At 34.0% G+C, this 20426-nt stretch overlaps 5 protein-coding genes across 6 annotated transcripts; 2 read left to right on the top strand and 3 right to left on the bottom strand.

The window, feature by feature from the left end:
* Positions 1-507: 507 nt before the first annotated feature.
* Positions 508-3155, top strand: LOC129890962 (pentatricopeptide repeat-containing protein At4g32430, mitochondrial). The gene has a single exon (XM_055966321.1). It carries the CDS (start codon positions 738-740, stop codon positions 3018-3020), a length of 2283 nt encoding a protein of 760 aa, XP_055822296.1. The 5' UTR covers positions 508-737; the 3' UTR covers positions 3021-3155.
* Positions 3156-3746: 591 nt separating this feature from the next.
* LOC129890946 (flowering-promoting factor 1-like protein 3) lies at positions 3747-4219 on the bottom strand. The gene has a single exon (XM_055966320.1). The coding sequence runs from the start codon at positions 4175-4177 to the stop codon at positions 3854-3856; it is 324 nt and encodes a 107-aa protein (XP_055822295.1). The 5' UTR covers positions 4178-4219; the 3' UTR covers positions 3747-3853.
* A 2911-nt stretch (positions 4220-7130) lies between these two features.
* LOC129883885 (probable protein phosphatase 2C 40) lies at positions 7131-12556 on the bottom strand. Of its 2 annotated transcripts, XM_055958363.1 has the most exons (5): positions 12292-12556; positions 12155-12204; positions 8541-9644; positions 8139-8403; positions 7131-7558 (listed from the first exon to the last, which is right to left on the bottom strand). In XM_055958363.1, exons 3-5 carry the CDS (start codon positions 9636-9638, stop codon positions 7431-7433), a joined length of 1491 nt encoding a protein of 496 aa, XP_055814338.1. In that variant the 5' UTR covers positions 9639-9644; positions 12155-12204; positions 12292-12556; the 3' UTR covers positions 7131-7430. The 2 variants fall into 2 exon arrangements, with proteins under 2 accessions (XP_055814338.1, XP_055814339.1); XM_055958364.1 differs by lacking the exons at positions 12155-12204; positions 12292-12556 and adding an exon at positions 11724-11921.
* Positions 12557-15453: 2897 nt separating this feature from the next.
* Positions 15454-15958, top strand: LOC129895526 (uncharacterized). Its single transcript, XM_055971251.1, has 2 exons — positions 15454-15786; positions 15880-15958. Exons 1-2 carry the CDS (start codon positions 15551-15553, stop codon positions 15956-15958), a joined length of 315 nt encoding a protein of 104 aa, XP_055827226.1. The 5' UTR covers positions 15454-15550.
* A 537-nt stretch (positions 15959-16495) lies between these two features.
* On the bottom strand, positions 16496-19364 carry LOC129890929 (WAT1-related protein At3g30340-like). The gene is made up of 6 exons (XM_055966319.1): positions 18600-19364; positions 18438-18500; positions 17990-18106; positions 17471-17882; positions 17007-17158; positions 16496-16895 (listed from the first exon to the last, which is right to left on the bottom strand). Exons 1-6 carry the CDS (start codon positions 18779-18781, stop codon positions 16739-16741), a joined length of 1083 nt encoding a protein of 360 aa, XP_055822294.1. The 5' UTR covers positions 18782-19364; the 3' UTR covers positions 16496-16738.
* Positions 19365-20426: the final 1062 nt, after the last annotated feature.

Genomic DNA, 20426 nt, shown 5'->3' with positions numbered 1-20426 from the left:
ACGACTTGTTTATGTAGGCGGATTTATTTATTTTAAAATTTTGAGGAAAACTATTTAGTTATGTTATATTTTGATTCAAGATTCTATCAAAAACAATCTTCTATATTTTAATATATAAGTAAGTTTGGTATACACACTATACTCCCCCAATCTTATTTGTAGGATTATATTGGTATATTATTGTTATTGTAAATTTGTGATGAACTAGTCTAATATGAATTCTTTATTATATAGTTAGATGCTCAATTGAAACAAGTAATGATTTGAGTTTACATAATTTTTGCTAGCAAGTTTTAAAAAATATATAAGAGCTCATTTTATTGGAGAACAAGTTATTCGAGATTAATCATTTCAAGATTAATTATTTCAAAATTGTTATTTCACTTTCAATGTGGAATAAAAATAACACTGCAATTTTAAAATAAGTTATCGTGTAATATTATTTTTTTATGACAAGAAAAATTCGCAGCCCCTATCCTTTTACTGCGCAGAGGACAAAATCTTTCCTCCTATGAAATAAATCGCAAACCACACAGGAAAGTAACTCAGGCAAGTCTGATGCGACGAACTTGACCTAAAAGTCAAACCCTGACATACCGCGCAATATTATCCAAATCAAACATGAGATAAACTCATCCTTTTATCCTAAAAATCTGGTGATTAGTTACCTCTTATCCTCGTACCAAGGTATACATATTCCCTATATTGAAAGGGGTTTTAGGAGGGTTTATCTTCCCATGTTTACCCGCCGTCTAGCAGCTCAAAATTTCTCATTTCACAATGCACACCAACTGTTTGATACAATTACTAAACCAAAACTTGTCTCCATTCACCATTCCATGCTCAATTACATACACCAAAACCGCAAAATCGAAGCTCTTAAGCTTTTCAAGAATCAGCTCCAAATGGGTATCTCAGAAATCGACGAAGTTGTTGTAGCATTAGCTCTCAAGGGTTGTCGAGAAGACGTAAATCTTGGAACTCAAGTTCATAGCTTGGCGATTAAGAGCGGGTTCATTGAGCATGTAACAGTTCCAAATTCATTAATGAGTATGTATAGTAGAACTGGAAAGTTTAATAAAGCTTTGTGTGTGTTTGATAGGCTGCAGTTCCCAGATAGAGTTTCGTATAATACCCTGCTTTCGGGGTTTGAAAATGGTAAAGAGGCATTGTGTTTTGTTCGTTGGATGCATTCTGTTGGGGTTGTTTTCGATGCTGTAAGTTATACTACTGCGTTTAGTCATTGTACGGATGAAGAGGAATTTCGTGTTGGTATTCAGTTGCATTCTCTTGTAATGAGGTTCGGAGTTGAGAACGATGTTTTCGTTGGAAATGCACTTGTGACTATGTATTCTAAGTGGGGTTATATAGTGGAAGCTGAAAGAGTGTTTCTTGAAATGTTGTCTAAAGATTTGGTTTCGTGGAATGCATTGCTCTCAGGGTATGCACAGGAAGGGGGTTACTCAGGGGAAGCTCTGTCGGGGTTTAGGGAAATGATGAGGGAAGGGGTGAAACCTGATCATGTGTCGTTTACTAGTGCTGTATCTGCTTGTGGACAGGAGAAATGTTTGGAGCTTGCGAAGCAGATACATGGTTTGGTTATTAAAATGGCATATTGTACTCATGTTTCGGTGTGTAATGTTTTGATATCATTGTATTATAAGTGCGATGTGACTGAAGATGCGAACAAGGTTTTCCAAAGTATGAAGGAACGCAACGTAGTGTCTTGGACAACGATGCTTTCCATGAATGATGAAAATGTTGTATCTATTTTCAATGGGATGCGGAGAGATGGGGTTTACCCTAATCACGTTACGTTTGTTGGATTAATTCATTCTATAACTGTCAAGAATTCGCTGACAGAAGGTCAAATGGTTCATGGATTTTGTTTAAAGACAAACTTCTTCTCTGAACTGAATGTTTCTAATAGCTTTGTTACCATGTATGCTAAGTTTGAATTAATGGAAGACGTGTTAAAGGTTTTTGAAGAGGTTGACCAGAGAGATCTCATATCGTGGAACGCTTTGATTTCTGGATATGCTCAAAATGGAATGTCTCGAGAAGCTTTCCAGACATTCTTGTCAGCGTCAATGGAGTTACCACCAAATGAATACACGTTTGGCAGTGTCTTGAGCGCAATTGCCTCATCTGAGTGTATTTCATTAAAGCATGGCCAGCGATGTCATGCTTGTTTGGTAAAACGAGGATTCAACAGCAATCCAATTGTTTCAGGTGCTCTTCTTGATATGTACGCAAAACGTGGGAGTATCTCTGAATCTCAAGGAGTTTTCAATGAGGTAGCAGACAGGAGTCAAGTTTCATGGACTGCTATTATATCTGCTCATTCGAGACATGGTGATTATGAATCAGTAATGGCTTTGTTTGAGGAGATGAAGAAGAAAGGCATGAGTCCTGACTCAATAACTTTTCTTTCTATACTAACAGCATGTGGTCGAAAAGGGATGGTTGATACGGGAATAGATATCTTCAATTCCATGGTTAGAGATTACTCCATCGAACCATCTTCAGAGCATTATGCATGTATGGTGGACATGTTTGGCCGGGCAGGGAGGCTAAAGGAAGCTGAATTTTTCTTAACTCAGATTCCCGGAGTACCTGGCTTGTCTGTGCTGCAAAGCTTACTTGGTGCTTGTAGGATTTACGGAAATGTTGATATGGCAACAAGGGTAGCCAATACATTGATCGCGTTAGAACCAGAGCAGTCTGGCTCATATGTCTTGATGTCGAATTTGTTTGCAGAGAAGGGGCAGTGGGATAAGGTAGCAAACATCAGAAAAGGAATGCGAGACAAGGGAGTGAAGAAGGAGATAGGATTCAGCTGGGTAGATGTAGGTAGCATTGAGTATTCTTTGAATTTGCACGGATTTTCATCGGATGACAAGTCTCATCCTCGGACTGAGGAGATATATTGGATGGCGGAATGTATAGGTTTAGAGCTGAAACATTTGGAGTGCGACAAAGAAGAAAGCGAGTCTGTGACATTAGCCTGTATTATATGAGTTTCTTGGACAAACTACATTCTTTTTTCTTGTTGTCCAGAACACAACATCTAAATTCTATGTAAATTACTTATTGAAAACAAGAATCTGTGAAGTACTTTCTTTGCAGTCAGTCTTAACATACTGAAAAATTGATGTTTCTTACACCAAAAAGAGCACTACAAGAAAGGGCTAATGAATTTTTTGTTTAAAGTGCTTGTCAAGGGTGTTAGCCCATACCCCGAAGTGATCATCACCACATGCACCTCACATTTCGTTACAGTAAAACGTATAACTCATTTGTTGTTCCATACAACTACATTTGTCAATATATCATAATATCTCATAAGTTATATTACAAGGCATAACAAGATATATTGTATGTCAGGAGAGCATAATGTATTTTTTTTTAAAAAGGACTCGATCTAGGTGGTGGGATTGTTGGTGAATACGTAAAAAACAAACGCCATTGCCATGGATCAAACCCGGGTCACCCGGGTGACAGGCGGGAATACTTACCACTATGCCACAACGACTTACTTGATTTGTTCATCAACTGTTGCTCCTAATTTTGTATGTTAATAACATGTTAGACAAACTTAGTTACCATTTAACCATAGAATTGTTACAATTTTTCAGAATTCAAAAAAATTCCAAAAAGTTATTTTCACAATTTTCCCTCCAAATCACTTACAAATATTCAAGAAACAATTCAGATTGTATTCATGTCAAACACAATTCCAATTTCCAAATATCATTATCAGCTCAAAAACACGTACTATTTTTTTTCTTCTTTCAAATGTCACAATTTTTATGTCGAAATGCTCACTTTTAAAGAAAGTTAGTACGTAATTTCACAAATCTCTAACTTCAAATTCATTGCGATTTTTTACGACAATATCATACATGTGCATGGATTTAAACCTACTAAAATCCATTGGGAGAGAAATAAGATGAATTGTGGATGTTTTGTGGTATTGAAGAAGTTGTGGATCATCATAATACCTCTCCCATCCAAGATTATAAAGCTTTCTTTCAAGATTTGCATAACATGTAATGACTTCATCACTAGGTACATAAACAAGCACTTTCCGGCGACCGGGCGTGGAGCTGACGTGGCAGTTGCCGGGGTTTTCTAGCCGGACGACGCCGTTTTTGAATACCCAAACACCAGACATGATGTGGAGTTATGGAGGGAGGAAGGGAAAATTAAATATATGTGAAAGATGGTGTTGTTGAAGAAGAAGAATATAATGTGTGGGTGGGTTTTATAGGGTTGATGCATGTGTAATATTACATATTAAAAAGGAAAAAAATTAGTTCTGTACACAAAGTATTCTGCGTTCACGTAAAGTTTGGAAAAGGGTCACATTACAAGAGGCGTGATGCAGAAAACTTAATTATCCTAATACAAACATTAATAACTGTTTACATGGCCCAAATCCGCCAAAAACAATTTTATTGTTGCTGCAAGACTCCCCTAACGTATAAAGAAGATTTTCGTTGAATTTTTATGTTAAGGTTCGATAACCATTTTGAGGTTTATACTAATTCAGATTTACGCCGCGATTTTTCTTTTTTGTTCTCATCATGAATCTTATCCAATCCAATATTTCCACCAAATATGGGACATGAGGACATCTCTATAAGTTCATCTTCTTGCTTCCCATGCATTTAATCATACTATAATATTCCATATTTGGAAAGATTCGTTACTTATTCTTTTGTTATTTATTCAATATTCAATATTTTATTGGATCTCAATTAATTCAAATTCATACGACATAAAATTAAATTAAAAAAGAGAAGCGATCCTACCAAATTTTCTTTTGATAAGGCGAACAAGGAAAGCTCTCCTTATCAAGATTTTTTCTTTCCCCGGACTTGTATGGTAGTGCTTCCCCTCTTTCGTCGTGTCAGATTCACTGGTAGGGAGCGCTTTCCCTTGTTCGAGCCTAGCTCGGATATGAAAAAATATTTTGATAGTAGCTCTCTCTTTTTTAATGGGCTTATATAACACGAATCTGAATTAATTGAGGCTCGATACGTATATCAAACACCAGATAAATAACCAAAAAGTAAGGAATAAATCTTAGTATGATTAAATGCATGGGAAGCAAGAACATGAATTCATGGAGATGTCTCATGTCCCATATTTGGTGGAAATATTGGATTGGATAAGATTCATGATATGAGAATAAAAAGAAAGAAATTAAAGAAAAAGTAAATTAAAGCTCTTTTTTCCTTCTTTTTTTTTCCTCTTATCTCCTCCATTATCAATATTTCAATCTAAGAAAAAAGCAGTCAAAACTTGCCCATTCATTGAGAAAGTGGAATAGACTGACAAGAACATAAAAACTATATAATATACTTTGAACCAAAAAAACTATATAGTATAATTATCTTGATTCCTCTCACATTGTAAATGTGTTGATAGTGTATGTTTGGCTATAAAAGGGAATAAGCTAGGCTAAAAGCAAAAAAAAAAAATTGAAGTCGCCAGACGTCAATATATATAACTTTAATTCTTTCTGAGAACTTATTGGTCACAAAAAATGGAGGGAATTAGACCAATTACATACATATATTGAGAATAAAGTCATAAACATTTGGAACATCAAAGGATCAATTCGAATACACAGTCTACTTATATTTTTTTTTTAAATGCATTATCAATGTATTTTAACATGGGCGGCTTGTTTTGATATCGGCATTTACCTTACACACCTTTTAGAAGTTTTTCACATATACACCCTTTAGACAATGTGTGTCTCAAGTTAGACCAGACAAAATCAAACTTCATACAAAGTATCTAAACTTACATACTAGTGGAATTCATGCATTTTTACCTGACGTTCAGACAATAATTAAGCATTAGACTTCGGTAATTTTTGTTTGAACTTCAATCATATGTTTGAAGTTAGACTTTGTTAAGATTAAATTCAGACACCATATGTCTAAAAGTTGTTGAAAGTGGATATACATGTAAAAAGTATTTTAAAATGAGCACAAATTAAATGACAACGATCAAAAAATCGGGCGTCCACCGTGTGAAAATTGTTGTTGGGCTGTTTTTTTATTTTCTGTAATGTGTTCGAAAGGCCCAAAGGTAAGGGCAGGCATTAACAAGAAGCCCATCCCATAGGTCATCAAATGGGGTCATTTACACTTTTGCCCCTATTTTGTGTTCGTCTATAATTTTTGTCCGTCGAGGTAAAATTCTTTTTTCGCGGGGACATAATTTATGTTTTTTCATTATAATATTCTACAAGTTAATCTCCGCATCCTTAAAAAACTTATGTCCCGCTAGGCATAAGTTCGATTGCTAAGAGTAAAAATTAAAGATCAACCTATTTGAAGGGAAAATCGTGTAATTAAATGTTATCTGAAAGTGTTTGATTAGTCGATTTTGTGAGCTGAAGATGTCTTGGACTCAAAATTTTCATATCAGCTTAGCTTTATTTAATTGCAAGATTTGTCCTTCAAATAGGTTGGTCTTTAGTTTTTGCACAAACACGTGGTATAAGCCAAACCTATTAAATTCTATCAAAATCGTAAGTCGTAACGACCTGTAGTCCCATGATGTGGTCTAGTAATAAGAGTGTGACACGTGATGTACAAATCAGACTCACATCACGGATTGAAAGAAAAAAATAGTGGGGTAGTTTAAAACATAATGTTTTTTAGCTTCACATGAAATAATATCTTAGTATTTAGACAAGGAATAAATCCAAGAGCTGACCAGATTTATTTTTTGATAAATAACCTTTTCAAACTTGAAAGGTCAAGAATCATTTCAGAATAAAAAAGAAGGGCAAAGGTTATCTTCTTCAACCATTGGTTATAATTGTTAGTAGTAAGACTCTTTATTATTCTAAAATTGGAATAAAATCATTTTATATTATAGTATAATATTTGAATAACAATGACATTCAGGCCAACTTGCTACAAACCTCATATAATGCACCAGATACCTGATATTCCTGATATTTGTCATCAACGATAGTATCAGATAACTTTGTTCACCAAAACTCGAAGCAAGTTGGATCGGCAATATAAATCTTCACTACTTCATTTAAACTCAACTCATGTCATCATCATACCAAATGAAATAAAAGTGAGAGCCAAGTCTTATATGATCAAAGAAAATCCTAACACTTCCTCTTATTCATGAAAAATGATGAGCAACATTATACATAGATTACAAATGAAGTAAAGGTTTTTTGCAGAACAAGTTCAAACAAATGATGAATAACATAAACCTTCTAATATAAGCAAAAATAAACACCACTCCTGTCCTCCTCCCATCTCCGAGGCCTCGGTTTCCTTGTCAAAATACAAAATAATATGAAATGAAATCGACAAAATTGTTCTTCAGATTGACAAAACTTATAGACGAGTTGATGCTTTTGAGGTGCGTTTGTTCATTCCTTATAGACGAGTTGATGCTTTTGAGGTGCGTTTGTTCATTCCCAGGATTATCACAATTACTGTCACATCATCATGATATTTCCTCCTCCTCCCAGCTGGTATGCTCATCAACTCTTCCTTACTAAAGCCTGCAAATGTATGGAGTTAATTCATATTCTTTTCGGCGGGCATATCCACAATATTACTTGACACAACCTTAGAGGATCATCAACACAAAATTCAGTACTCTCTCCGTTTCAATTTGTTTGTCTAGTTTTGACTTGACACAGAGCTTAAGGTCGTAAAGAAGACTTTTGAATCTTATGATTTTAAACAAAAGATATGTAAAATGTACCAAAATGCTCTTCAATCTTGTGATCTTAAACATGTCACGTGGAAAGTTAGAATTAAGGAGTTGTCAAAAAAATAATGAGGCATTCTTTTTTAAACGGACTAAAAAGGAAAGTAGACATACAAATTGAAATGGAGGGAGTATTCTTTTGCTGATATCGCTGCATTAACTAGCAACTAAAAAATTGATTAATATGAGGCTATGTGCCATGTCGTGTGTCTAATATAATGTGGTTTCATTTGACTTTGGTGTACCGTAAGGATGCAAGATTGCCAACGTGCTGACAGTCGAAATAGTAGTCTAATGTATACTATTTGATTAAATTTCATGAAAGTATATGTGGTCAAATGGAGAAAACTATGATGCATATGTCATACCTGCACAATCTGCTGCTCGCATGACAAGTTGCTCCACAAGAAATTTGGCTGGATCACCAAAAGGGTAACGTTGAATGTAAGAATGGACAAGCTTTACAACATCATCGTTGTTGAAGAAGTCAAATAGACCATCGCTTCCAAGTACAACAAAGTGATCAGAACTTGATATTTCATGAACAGTCAGAGACGGCTGTACAGAAACATATGGAGGACTAACTAGATTCCGGACACGAAGAATGCCCATCAAAGCATCATTCATACTCTTCTGCAATGAGAAAATGAAAGTGTTATCCTTCCCAATAAGTAGGAATCAAATGAAGAAAAGATTGTATTAATGTTAGCACCAACATGATGCCACAACTGAAGATCAGTAAAAATGGACGGAGGGAGTAGAAGTTGTACCTTTTTCAAGTAACCCACTCCAAGTGCCCGAGTAACCTTTAGCTTTCCCTTAACTTTCCCACCCACGATTGTTGAGGGATCTTCAGGATGATTCTTTAATAGTTGAATTCTTTCAGATTCATCATCGACAGTATGACTAACAGTCAGCTGCACAGCTTGCAACCGTCCATCACTATTAGCACCAATGCCTACGCCATAAGTTGCCAATACAGCTCGACTATCTCCTGCATTGAGCACATACATGTTCTTCCCGAGTAGAAGCACCACTAATACACAGGATCCAATCGATACTAAGTCAGGGCGGTTATCCATTTCCTGTTCAACCATGTGAAGGAAATCATTCTCAGCTTGAATAAGAGCCTGTTCCAGGCTATTAAGTACCCTTTGCTTAAAAGACGTACATGACTTTTCCACCTCTAAATAAGGAATCCCATAAAAACCCACACGATCAGAAACTTTCTCTTGCTCGAGTTCACAGTCTAATAAACCGAGGTAACGCCTAATTGTTTCGTACAATGTTCCAGCCAGAAAATCAGCTGCATCTCTTCCATTAAATCCATCATATATGCCACAGAAGAGCGAGTCATTCTCTTCTGAACAAACAGCCTGAACTCTATCTTCACCTGCTGCACCACCAGCAATTTTAACTTCTGTTGCATTAAGGAAGCTTTCACACCTAGAAGGAGCACTCGTGGATCTCAATGAAGATGAATTGTCTTCAGCTAGCTCGCTTGGAGAGGATGGACTACAACTTAAGTTTGACAAGCTACTCTGAAAAGAAGATGATAATAAATCCAACTTTGAGAACGATGGAGAAGAGGGTATCCGTCGAAATGAAGTAGGTGAATCCAGTGCTGGCAGTATTTCAGCCCCAAACAATCCATTGCAAATATTTGTGTTAGCTAGTGTGGCATTGGCACTTAGAGCTGCCCCAGACAGGCAAGAGAAGGAACCGTTGGCTCTTCGAAGTTTACTTCCAGAACGCACGTCAATACCATCTGATTCCTCGCCAGAATCATCCGTGCTGTTATTACAGTGATATCCAAAACTTATTTTGATTTGCCCCCCTGGATCAGTTATTGATTGTCCGCCCATCATTTGTGTCTAGAAACAACTTAACAACCTCCATCAGTTGCCATACTGACAATACTATGCTAGTATTTTATTGCAAATACGGTTTTTATTTGATGTGAATACGTATTGTTAAGTATCTTCATGATATCATTACTAGACATTCTCAACTACTTTTAAATTATTAGACAAATGATTGCACCCTGTACGGACAAAGTAGCTGGTCAATTAAAAAAAACTCCAGTTTTCTTCTCCTTCCCGAGGAGAGAATTCAGATAATTTCTTGTAAAGTAGAAATTAATCAGGTAGAAAATATACATCAACAAGTGTTTTGAAATAAAAAGATCAAAAGGACAATATAAGAAGTAAAACAACCCTGCTTGGCTTATCCTTAATTATGTGATGGAAAAATTCTCAACTAAAATGGCTAGAAGAAGCTGTCAAACAACTCAATTTTGCAGAACTATTCCTGATAATACAGTCATACCCCTACCTTGGCAGGTAGCTATGTTGCTCGGACTCTTCAAAAGTGTCAGCGTGTGCGTGTCGGATTCTCCAAAAGTAGTGTATTTTCGGAGAATCCGACACAGGTGCGGCATCAAAAGTGAAGAGTCCGCGCAACTTAGGCAGGTAGAGAGGTTGTTTCCGATAGACCTCGGCTCAAGGAAAGCAAAAACACAACATTTATGAAGACATAAACAGTAATAACAACATGATAGTAAGAAAATAGAGGCATAAGGGATAACAAGTACAACAACAACAACAACAACATACCCAGTGAAATCCCACTAGTGGGGTCTGGGGAGAGTAAAGTGTACGCATAAGGGATAACAAGTAATAAAAGAAACCTAAGAATGAGAAATACGGAAAAGTAAAATCATAAAAATCCCGAAAACAATACTAATACTACTAGCAGGAAAGACAAGATGCAAAACTTTTTGTTACTAGCCTTTGACCCGAATCCTCACCCTCTACACCCTCCTAAAGCAAACTAAAAAAGTGAAAGCCTATAGAATCATACATGCATCACTACAACTTTAAATTCTTTCAAATAACCATCATGTTGTTTCTATACGAATGGGAGGATTGGTGAAATCCTATTGCTTGCAGCTTTCTCTAGACCTTTGTTAAATGTTTTGGTTAAGAGTTAGGAACTAAGATGGCTTATTGGGATAATTCTCAAAAAACAAAAGATGGCTTATTGGAATATATGAAGTTGAATAGAAAATGGATTCATATAGTCAACTCAACCCACACTCGGAGAATGAAGAGCTTCTATATTGAGATCGCCAACGTCTAAAACTAAAAAAAAATCCCATTCACTCTCTTCTTCTTATTCTTCGTAGTAGATTCTTTCATTTCTCTCCTATAACTATAAGGTTTGGACCAGCCTGTCTGCACCTTAACTAATTCCACAAAGTATCTACTACCTCCCACCAGCAGAACACCACATGATTTTTCATAGATTTTAATAGGCAAAACTAGCTTCTTTGTCATAAATTGTGCACAACCTTCCCATTCCATTTTAGATAAAGAGGTTGTTTTCACATCTTGAACTCAATGACCAGCATGCACTACAGGAGCAATGTCCACTAATACGCAAAATACTAAATGTCATAAAAAACAAATCTTTGTTGGAGAAATTCATCATTTTGAAGATTACATATCCCAAGATACTATCAATAATCCAAAACCTCCCCCATGAAAATAAACTCTTGTCCACACCTCGACTAATTACATAGGTACCTCCGACATCCCACCACATAAAAGGTTGTTTTCACATCTTGGATTCAGTGTCCAACATATCACTAAATGAGCAACTCCGTCATTGCAACAAGACGCCCACACTAAGAAGCAAAATACTAAATGCCATAAAAACAAATCTTTTTTTTAGAGAAATTCACCATTTTCAAGATTATACATCCCAAGATACTATTAAGACTACATAAAATGTGGTGTTCACACCACATAACAAAAAATAAATTCATCCCACAAATCTAATCTCTCATGGATCACAAAACAAGCAAATTTACACTAACCCCATTAACTTAAACAACAGAAAAAATTGGTAAATTTTCCAATATCAGTATAAAATTGAAACCAAAAACTAACCTTTCTTGGATCCACAATGCCAAACTAAGATAAGAAAAACACCCAGAAGCTGAAAACTCTCTATCTTTGTACTAATTTTGATTTTTTTGCAAACAAACAAAGAACAGAACAACAATGAGAACAGAAAAAGCAAATCCACCCCAACCCCATTAACTAAAAAACATAAAAGAACTGATGAAATTTACCAAAATCAGTATAAAATTGAAAACAAAAACTGATCTTTCTTGAATCCACAATGCTAAACTCAGTTAAGAAAAACACCCAGAAGCTGAAAACTCTCTATCTTTCTACTAATTTTGATTCTTTTTTGGCAAAGAAAGAAAGAACAGAGAATAGAACAGCAAATCTACCCCAACCCCATTAACTGAAAAACAGAAAAGAACTGATAAATTAACCAAAAATTAGTCTAAAATTGGAAAACAAAAACTGACCTTTCTTGAATCCACAATGCTAAAACCCAAGTAAGAAAAACACCCAGAAGCTGAAATGGAATAATCAGAAGAGAAAATAAGTTTCTGACAAATTGATGGTGAATAAGCGTTTATTAAATGCAAAAAAAAAAAAATACAAAAATGGGGCGGCTCGATTGGAGAAAATTTCTGTGGATGACGTTGATGGACAGAAAAAAAAAGTCAAAATTCTGCATATGAGAGATTCACTTCAACTTCACCAATGGTGGTAATTTTGTTATACAGTAGTTTGATTTGATTGATGAAAAAAAAAAGAGGAAAAAAGAGCGGCTTTTTTGTAGATACACTAATTTTCTAGTTTTGGACTCTTTTTTTTTTTCTTTTTTTTTTAAGATTAAAATGTCATTGAATCCGTGTCGAATACTTCAAAATTAATATTATTACTGGAAGGATGTTTCGAGTATTATTTATGAGTTGAGGAATGAAAATTGAACTCTATGAGATTGATTCTCCTATTGATAGTTCTTTATAGTCGATTGATGGTACTAGGTAAAGGTAAGGTGTTTCATTCGAATTTTTTTGATAGAAAATTATATTATTTATGTAAAATTAAATTATTTTTTGTAGATATTAAATTATTTGATTTATTCGTGCATTTACATTTTTCATACTTTTGAATTTCCTTAATAGAAATCTTGGTTTCGCCACTAGATATGAATTCTACTTGAAAAAGATTTTATTGATTTATGAATTCTTTAATTTAGAATAAAAGGGACTCTCTTAGTCCGTTAAGATTAGATAACATGTTCTCTTGTGTTTATTTTTATTACATTCAATCTCATTTTATCACATTTTATTTTGCGAGATTAAATAATCATCATCAATATTTTGATCTAGGATCTATCAGTTTCAAATTATTTGTCGTGTTTATTTTTTTACACATATGTCAAAAAAATATTTAATTAAGACGATTTTTCAATTATTTTACCTTTATATATGTGTTAAAGTATAAAAATTTTTCATTGAATGTTTATTCTATTTATGTGTCTATCTTCTTATAATTAAGGTGTTTGTAGTCTTCTAGAACACTTACTTACCTTCTTATAATTAAGATGTTTGTAGTCTTCTAGAACACTTACTTACTATTAAGGGTAAATGACAAATAAAATTAATTTTATTTTTGAATATCTAAACTGATAAATAATGAGAAGTATTTTTGAAAACACGATAAATAATTAGACATGGAGGGCATATATTTTTTAGGGGAAATTAGCCCTTCAATAATTCTTTAAAATTGTTAATAAAAATAGCTATATTTTTATTTTATAGTAAGAATTCATATCAAGACAGAAAAAATTTAAAAATTATTTTTAATTAAATTAAATAAATTTGATGTATATTTTCCTATTCCTATCACTATTAATAGTTGGATTCATATGCCCCACTAAGTTATGGGGAAAATATTCTATCCCTCTACCTCCACCCATCCTTCTCAACACCTTTTAGAAGATTTAAGATATTTAGCTTTCTATTTCCACCTTTTGTTTTTTTTTTCATTTTTCCATTTTCTATAAAAATAATTTAAAAATCTACAACATTCAATTGAAAATAATTTTATTTTTTGGATTTTTCACTCATTATTTGATATTTGTATTAGAGGTTGACTAAATCCTACGAGCCTAAAAATCATATAGTGAAGATAAAACACTTCCAAATAAAGGCGATCTTTAATACAATACTCAAAATCTAGACGTCCGATCAAAAATGAAGGAATATTTATTAGTCTTCAAGACATATAAATATTCCAATAATTTATCAGCAATCAACAAATAAACAATTTCCTTTTCAACAAATTTTCAAGTTTCAAATTTCAATATAGTGCTCAAAATCGAGACGTCCGATCAAAAATGAAGGAATATTTATTAGTCTACCACACCCCATATTGGTCACTTAAGATAAATTCATTTTGAGACATATAACTCTATATTTTCTTCAAGACATATAAATATTCCAATAATTTATCAGCAATCAACAAATAAACAATTTCCTTTTCAATAAATTTTTAAGTTTCAAATTTCAATTTCAAAATCTATGATCAAACGGAAGCTTGAAGTCTGGGTGGAAGTGAAGGGAAGGAACCATATTGGGCTAATTGTTGTATACAGGTCCATCATTTCATTCCAAGTCCTGGCCCAATCTCTCGTGTGTTAATCAGCCCATTAAAGCTACCAACATATGCAATTTTTTTATTTTTTGTGTAGTTTTTTTTAGTTCTTAATATTTCGATTGTCGTATTATAAGTCCTTTTATATTCTATATTTAATTTGATCTAATTTAGGAATACAACAACAACCCAGTGAAATCCCACATCGTGGGATCTGTGGAGGGTAAAGTGTACGTAATTTAGGAATGTATAGGAATAAATTAAGTCATCGAGGTACCATGTATGTAATGGATGTGATATCATGAGTAAAATAAAATGAATGAATAAATTATTTTGAATAAAAATAAAATAAAATAATTTGAAGTACGATAAATAAAATAAATGAATTATTAAAACTTATAAAAAGTAGGAAACTTAGAAACCAATAACATAAAGGTAAATAAAGATGCTAAAGTAAGATGCATCGACTGGACACCACATTGTGTTACTGTTTTAGCATATGTTTTTGTTCCTAAATAATAATCTCATTGACTCATGACTTACAAGTACGGAAAAAATCCGAGTACAGAGCATTTCTCTCTTTATCGAGCCTTACATGGTGTAAATTCAAATTACTCGAGATCTTTATTCATGTGAGTAAATCCTTCTTCAATCCAAAGTTCACACCCTTCCCCCTCCCTTTTATTTCATCTATTAATGTTGTTAATGTTCACATCAAACGATACTAATTAATTTGTTTTTACACAATAAATTAAAGTGATAGTACAAGTATATAGCCACGTGGCATGCCATTATTGATTTGGTGTAACACGAGACATAAGTAGGTTTTTCACCTTGACATAGTGCAATGGTATGTGTAGTTTATGAACAATGGATATACCGCGTGTTTGTAAGGCATGACGAATAGAGTAGTGAAACTTAGTGGATACTTTACATCGTCTGAGTTAAATTTCATAAAAATTGCTTGAATATAGTGAAATTTCAATTTGAAGAGATAACAAAACTCTTTAATAAGCAATGCTTTTCTTGTTTTCTATTCTTCTTTTTAATTTCCAAGAATATTTAGAAGAAATTCTTATATTGTCAAATAAGTAAGGCATTTGGTCCCTCAAACAACTTTAATCAAACAACATTTTCATGTGTCTTTCTATTCTCTTTAAGATCCAAACCAATTCCAAATTATGTCCATTGCATAAAAATTCTTGTCAAGCCTCTCATTGTTTCCCCCTTTTGATCCAAAAAAATAAAAAGCAATGGCTGACAATGAAATCAAAAACATGATATCTGATCTAACGAAACGCCTAGGCAGCCTTAAAAATGATCGTAATAAGGCTGCACTAGGGTACTCGAGCCAGAGTGATGACGATGATCATGGCACAAAAATCATCACTCTGGCTGGAACCAACGTGGGAGCCAGTATGCGCGGTGACATGGAGGAGAAACTTGGCATTGAGGGCGATTCAACGGAGGAAAATGAAGTGTTGAAAACGTATGTAAATAGCAATTTTCAATCACTCAATAATTCCATCATGTTAGGTGGTAGCTATTGTACTAATAACCCTGGTGTTCATTTGGACATTAGTGATAATATAGAACATCACGAGACGCCACCACGAGAACATGGAAAGAAGAAAGGCAACAAACACTATTCAGAAACATAATATTTATAGTAATTTTTAAAGTTTTCACACACATATCTGTGGTCTAAATAAAAGTTCAACAAAGCAGAAAATCTGAAATGTGAGGAAGTTGCTAAAAGTTTATTCCATGTTATGAATAAGTATCATAGTGTACTTGAGCATTAATGTTTCTTTTACTTTCTTGAATCTCTTTTAATGAGAAGTTCTTCAATTGATGTTTTTAATCATTCCCCCTTGAGCTAAAAACAATTGGTATATATAGTATTGTCATTTGAGATGGTTTGGTCATGTCTTGCGTCGACCTACAGATACACCGGTCTATAAGTGTGAAACTGTGGTTACTATGGAAGTAAGTTGTCTCGGACGACCTAAAGTTTCTTGGAATTAATGCAGACTTAGCTAATGGTAGGGTGACAATGGAGGAAAAAGATCCATACATGTGAAATCTACTAGTTAATTGGGAATAACTTTTAGTCTAGTTAGAGGAATTCTAATGTTACTATTATTATTATTATTATTATCACATTTATCTAGCGTGATGATGATATGAGTTAGAGCTTAAATAAAAGAAACGAGGATTTGTATTTGTATTTGCAAAATGATAATTACAACTTTCTACTATAAATATTTCTTTTGTGCAAGAATCTTCTATGTCCATCTAATTAAGGTATAGATTTTGATTCTTGAACATTGTAATTGACTGTTTAAAAGAGGTTCTATGAATTTAGTCCCCAAACTTTTTTCTTAAAGAACAAAAGTTACATTTTTTTTTAGCTCAAAGAAAAGATTGATATACTGATATCAAGGTATCTCTGGTTCATTATTAGCTTCATGAAGTTGGAAATTTATCTCCTTTTCCTTTTTCTCTTCAGTTTCTTGAGAAACTTTCTTCATTTCTTTAGTCTTGCCCCATAGTAAAAAGTATAGTCCGACGATTACAATAACTGATCCAATCACACTGTATTATGTTCATCATTTGGCGAAATAATGTGTTAGTTGTATCATATTTATGACTAGGAAGTTTGAAACATATATAGTTTTAAAGAAAAATTATGAAATGTTGAATCACCTTCCGAGATGGAATTGTTCGTGTAGAATTGGAACGTCTAACATGGCTGCGATAACTTGTATAAGAGGACTAAATGCTGCAGTAAAGACAGGTCCTCTCTTCTTAACACACCACGACATTCCAACAAAGCATAATCCTGAACCTATTAAGCCCTGTCACAAATGAAGATATTATTTTTGTCTTTAAACTAACAAGTTTGGACTAATCAATTATGAGTAACTTTGAAGTGACTTGTTATTTGTCACTTCAGAAAAAGGATTACATTTTTTTCAACTGGTGCAAAACTTCATTCTACTTATTCATTGTACCATATTTTAACATGTCCAATGAACACTTGAAAGTAACATTAAAATGATTTCAAGTTTTCAAGAACATATAGTTTTCCGACTCTAGCTTGTTTGAGACTGAGGCGTAGTAGTAGTTGTTGTTGCTATATTCAAGAACAGATAGTGAAGTGTACTTACAGTATAAACGACACTCAACATATCGATGATCTTTTCCTTTGGAATCCAAATGGAAAGTCTTCTATCAGTGGAAAAAGTTAAGATAGCTGATTGTATGGCACTGAAAAAGGTCATAATAACGGTGCTCGAGTACTGACATGGATATTTCTTCCCAATTTTCGATTGAATAAGGAACCATGAGGACCACAAAAGAGTTCCAGCAAATAAGATCATTGAGCCAAAGATCCATTGTACATTTCTTTTAGAGGAACTAATAGGTTCTTCCAAAGTTTGAGATAAATCTTGAAAGTGTGAAAAATGGATTAAAGGTTTGCCTTTGTAAAAAGTCAGTAAAAAGGCACCTCCAAGGCATATTAATGTACCAATAACTTTGGCTCTTCCACTTCTATCTTTTATATTAGTTGTCTCTAACCTGCATCATAATCATATTAATCTTAGATCAATCGTAGATTAAAGAAACGCGTAAACTTTTAAGCTATATTATTACTCGTTGAGACAAGAGAGAACGAATTCTCATACCCGAAAAGTAATGCCAAGAGAAATGTTATCACTGGAACCATGTTGAGAAATGCACATGCAAATGTTGCAGAAGTGTATTGTATGCCTAGAAGGAATAAGTATTGTGTAAGAGATGCCCTGCAAGAAAAAAGGTGTAAGCTGTGGTGTTAAAATTTTAGCAAAAAAAAGTCAGAGTAATAGAAAGGACTTAAAACATTTATGTTGCTTGGACTCTTCAAAAATGTCGATATGTGCTTCAAAAGCAGTGCATTCTTAGAAGATCTGGCATAGGAGTTGATTTCTCATATGGTTGTTATTATCTTAGAAAGTCACTTTCATTGTTGAAAAAACAGAAATCAAGAAAAAGAGTGACTTTCTGAAATAACGACTATTAGTTGAGTGGTCATCTGAGATATCAACTCTCTTATACAAGATGACAGATGATTTATATCATTCTTGTTCTACTTACCCAACAATTGCACTCAAGAAAAGATAACACAAGATTTGAGGTGTGAGTTTAGGCCTTGTATTCCTGAAATCAAGATTTTCATCAAGAAATAGTGAAAAAGTTCTAAAAGAAGTAAGACAGTACATCAAATTAATGAAAATTAGGAAGCAACATTAATCATACCTTTCAAGAAAGAAGGCGACTGGGGCTAAAAACAAGGTTGAAATGGACTGTCGATAAGTGATGAACACAAAATGGTTCATACCATCCATGATAATCTTCTTAAGAAGTATATTACTAATCGCGAATGCAAAATCTATCGCCAGCATAATAATGATAGGATACCATTCCACATAGCTCTTCATCTTATATAAGTGAATTTACTCTCTTGTTTTTAAGATGAAAATGAGGTAAAGTACTGATATTTAAAGTCTGTTTTTAGGACTGTTGAGTGTAAAGAGAAGACAGATGAAATTCTGGCAATCACATCAATTTATTAAAAGAAACTCTAACAGATTTTGACATTTGTTTAACATAAGTATACTCTTTCTTTTTACTTGAAAGATTTCACTATTTCCCTTTTTTCCTTACTTTTGATCGATACTTTACAGTAGATGTTAACTGTATAAGAATCGTCTTAACGCACGAACATGTTCATCAACATCTATGTTGCTCCAACTCTTCAAAAATGCAATCAGGTTGCTTGAAAGATCCGACACAAATACGACAATTTTTTGAAGAGTCCGAGAAGCATAGATCAACATACAATAAGTTACTGTATGTTTCAGGTAACATACAGGTTCGCTGGTGTGTTGATGGCGTGTCTAGATGTGCATACTCAAAGTTGGAGTGTTTACTTACCAGCTGACGCCAAATTTGAACGTTTGTTTATGTTTTACGCCTAGTTAGAATATAGAAAAATTTTAACATGTGAGTCAACACTCAACAAGTGCCTTTTTAAAAATCTCTCTTGTTTACTACTCCATATATGATAAACAGTCTATGGCATCTTGCTTGTGGGGTTCAATTAAAGGTGATTCTCTTTTGTCACAGCACTAAATGGCATCTAATGCAATATGCATCTAATTCTACTTTCAGATAACTTGTAGCAAAGAATCTTCAGATTATAACATTGGAAATAAAAAACAATACTGTAAATACATCATATATCCTGAATGGATAAATAGCATCAGCTGCTTAGGATTTTTTTTTCAATCAGAAGGCAGACACCCTTTGTCAGACATAGTATAATTCTGTTGATATGAATCGATAGAGGAGACGATACGTGTCCTAAGTTAACCAAAATGAGCCATGACAACAAAAATCTCGTGTGAAACGTGAGGGTGAATGCTTGTTTGATTCTCGAATACAAATCGTGAAAATGTGGCCTATGGATCCTTTTAGAGCTTGATAAGTGAGTTGCTGTCAAAAATTATTTGATCTAAGATCACTTGGCGCCCAAGCGTATGACCTAGTGTCAATGAAGTAGGTGAAAGTCTTGGGTGACTTGAATGCCAGAGTTATCCAACACCAATGCTGGTGGGAGATGGTTGATAGTTAATAGTTAATTCAATAGTCGAGGCGCTTGCAAGTTGGTTCGAACACCACTTTTTGAAAGAAAGGAAAAAAAGATAGTTAAGAACACTCGACTCATTTGCTATGTTGCTCAACAACATACCCGGTGTAATTCCACAAATGAGATTGTATGCATACCTTACCCCTATCTCATAAAGATGGAGAATTTATTTCCGATAGACCCTCAGCTCAAGTAAAACATCTCAAAGAAGTTAGAAGAGATAATACTAAAATGGAAGTAGTAACAACAACGTAGCATACAGAGAAATAACAATAACTTACAATGAACTAGTGTGATAATCAAAGCACGGGAAACACATGTGTTCCCAGTTGCGCGCGACAACGTTTTTGAACAGTCCGATCGAGCAACTTAGCTAATTGGTGGCCCCTAGTGAAAAGGGGAAAATGTGAATGTGAGTTAGAACTAAAGAGAAC

The sequence above is a fragment of the Solanum dulcamara genome, chromosome 1, assembly GCF_947179165.1.
Source record: "Solanum dulcamara chromosome 1, daSolDulc1.2, whole genome shotgun sequence".
Taxonomy (NCBI): domain Eukaryota; kingdom Viridiplantae; phylum Streptophyta; class Magnoliopsida; order Solanales; family Solanaceae; genus Solanum; species Solanum dulcamara.
The sequence above is the reverse complement of the archived record's forward strand: the minus strand, read 5'-3'. Positions and strand labels throughout refer to the sequence as shown.

What these genes read in the sequence shown, in the direction of transcription:
- LOC129890962 (XM_055966321.1), top strand. Translation starts at nt 738, where the DNA reads ATGTTTACCCGCCGTCTAGCAGCTCAAAATTTCTCATTTCACAATGCA.
- LOC129890946 (XM_055966320.1), bottom strand. Translation starts at nt 4,177, where the DNA reads ATGTCTGGTGTTTGGGTATTCAAAAACGGCGTCGTCCGGCTAGAAAAC.
- LOC129883885 (XM_055958363.1), bottom strand. Translation starts at nt 9,638, where the DNA reads ATGATGGGCGGACAATCAATAACTGATCCAGGGGGGCAAATCAAAATA. An exon ending in GAGTGGGTTACTTGAAAAAG is followed by an intron (nt 8,404 to 8,540) that starts GTACAACTTCTA and finishes TTCTCATTGCAG; the next exon opens with AAGAGTATGAATGATGCTTT. An exon ending in GCGAGCAGCAGATTGTGCAG is followed by an intron (nt 7,559 to 8,138) that starts GTATGACATATG and finishes ATACATTTGCAG; the next exon opens with GCTTTAGTAAGGAAGAGTTG.
- LOC129895526 (XM_055971251.1), top strand. Translation starts at nt 15,551, where the DNA reads ATGGCTGACAATGAAATCAAAAACATGATATCTGATCTAACGAAACGC. An exon ending in GAAAATGAAGTGTTGAAAAC is followed by an intron (nt 15,787 to 15,879) that starts GTATGTAAATAG and finishes TTTGGACATTAG; the next exon opens with TGATAATATAGAACATCACG.
- LOC129890929 (XM_055966319.1), bottom strand. Translation starts at nt 18,781, where the DNA reads ATGAAGAGCTATGTGGAATGGTATCCTATCATTATTATGCTGGCGATA. An exon ending in TTCTTGAGTGCAATTGTTGG is followed by an intron (nt 18,107 to 18,437) that starts GTAAGTAGAACA and finishes TTTTTCTTGCAG; the next exon opens with GGCATCTCTTACACAATACT. An exon ending in CTCTTGGCATTACTTTTCGG is followed by an intron (nt 17,883 to 17,989) that starts GTATGAGAATTC and finishes ATTATGATGCAG; the next exon opens with GTTAGAGACAACTAATATAA.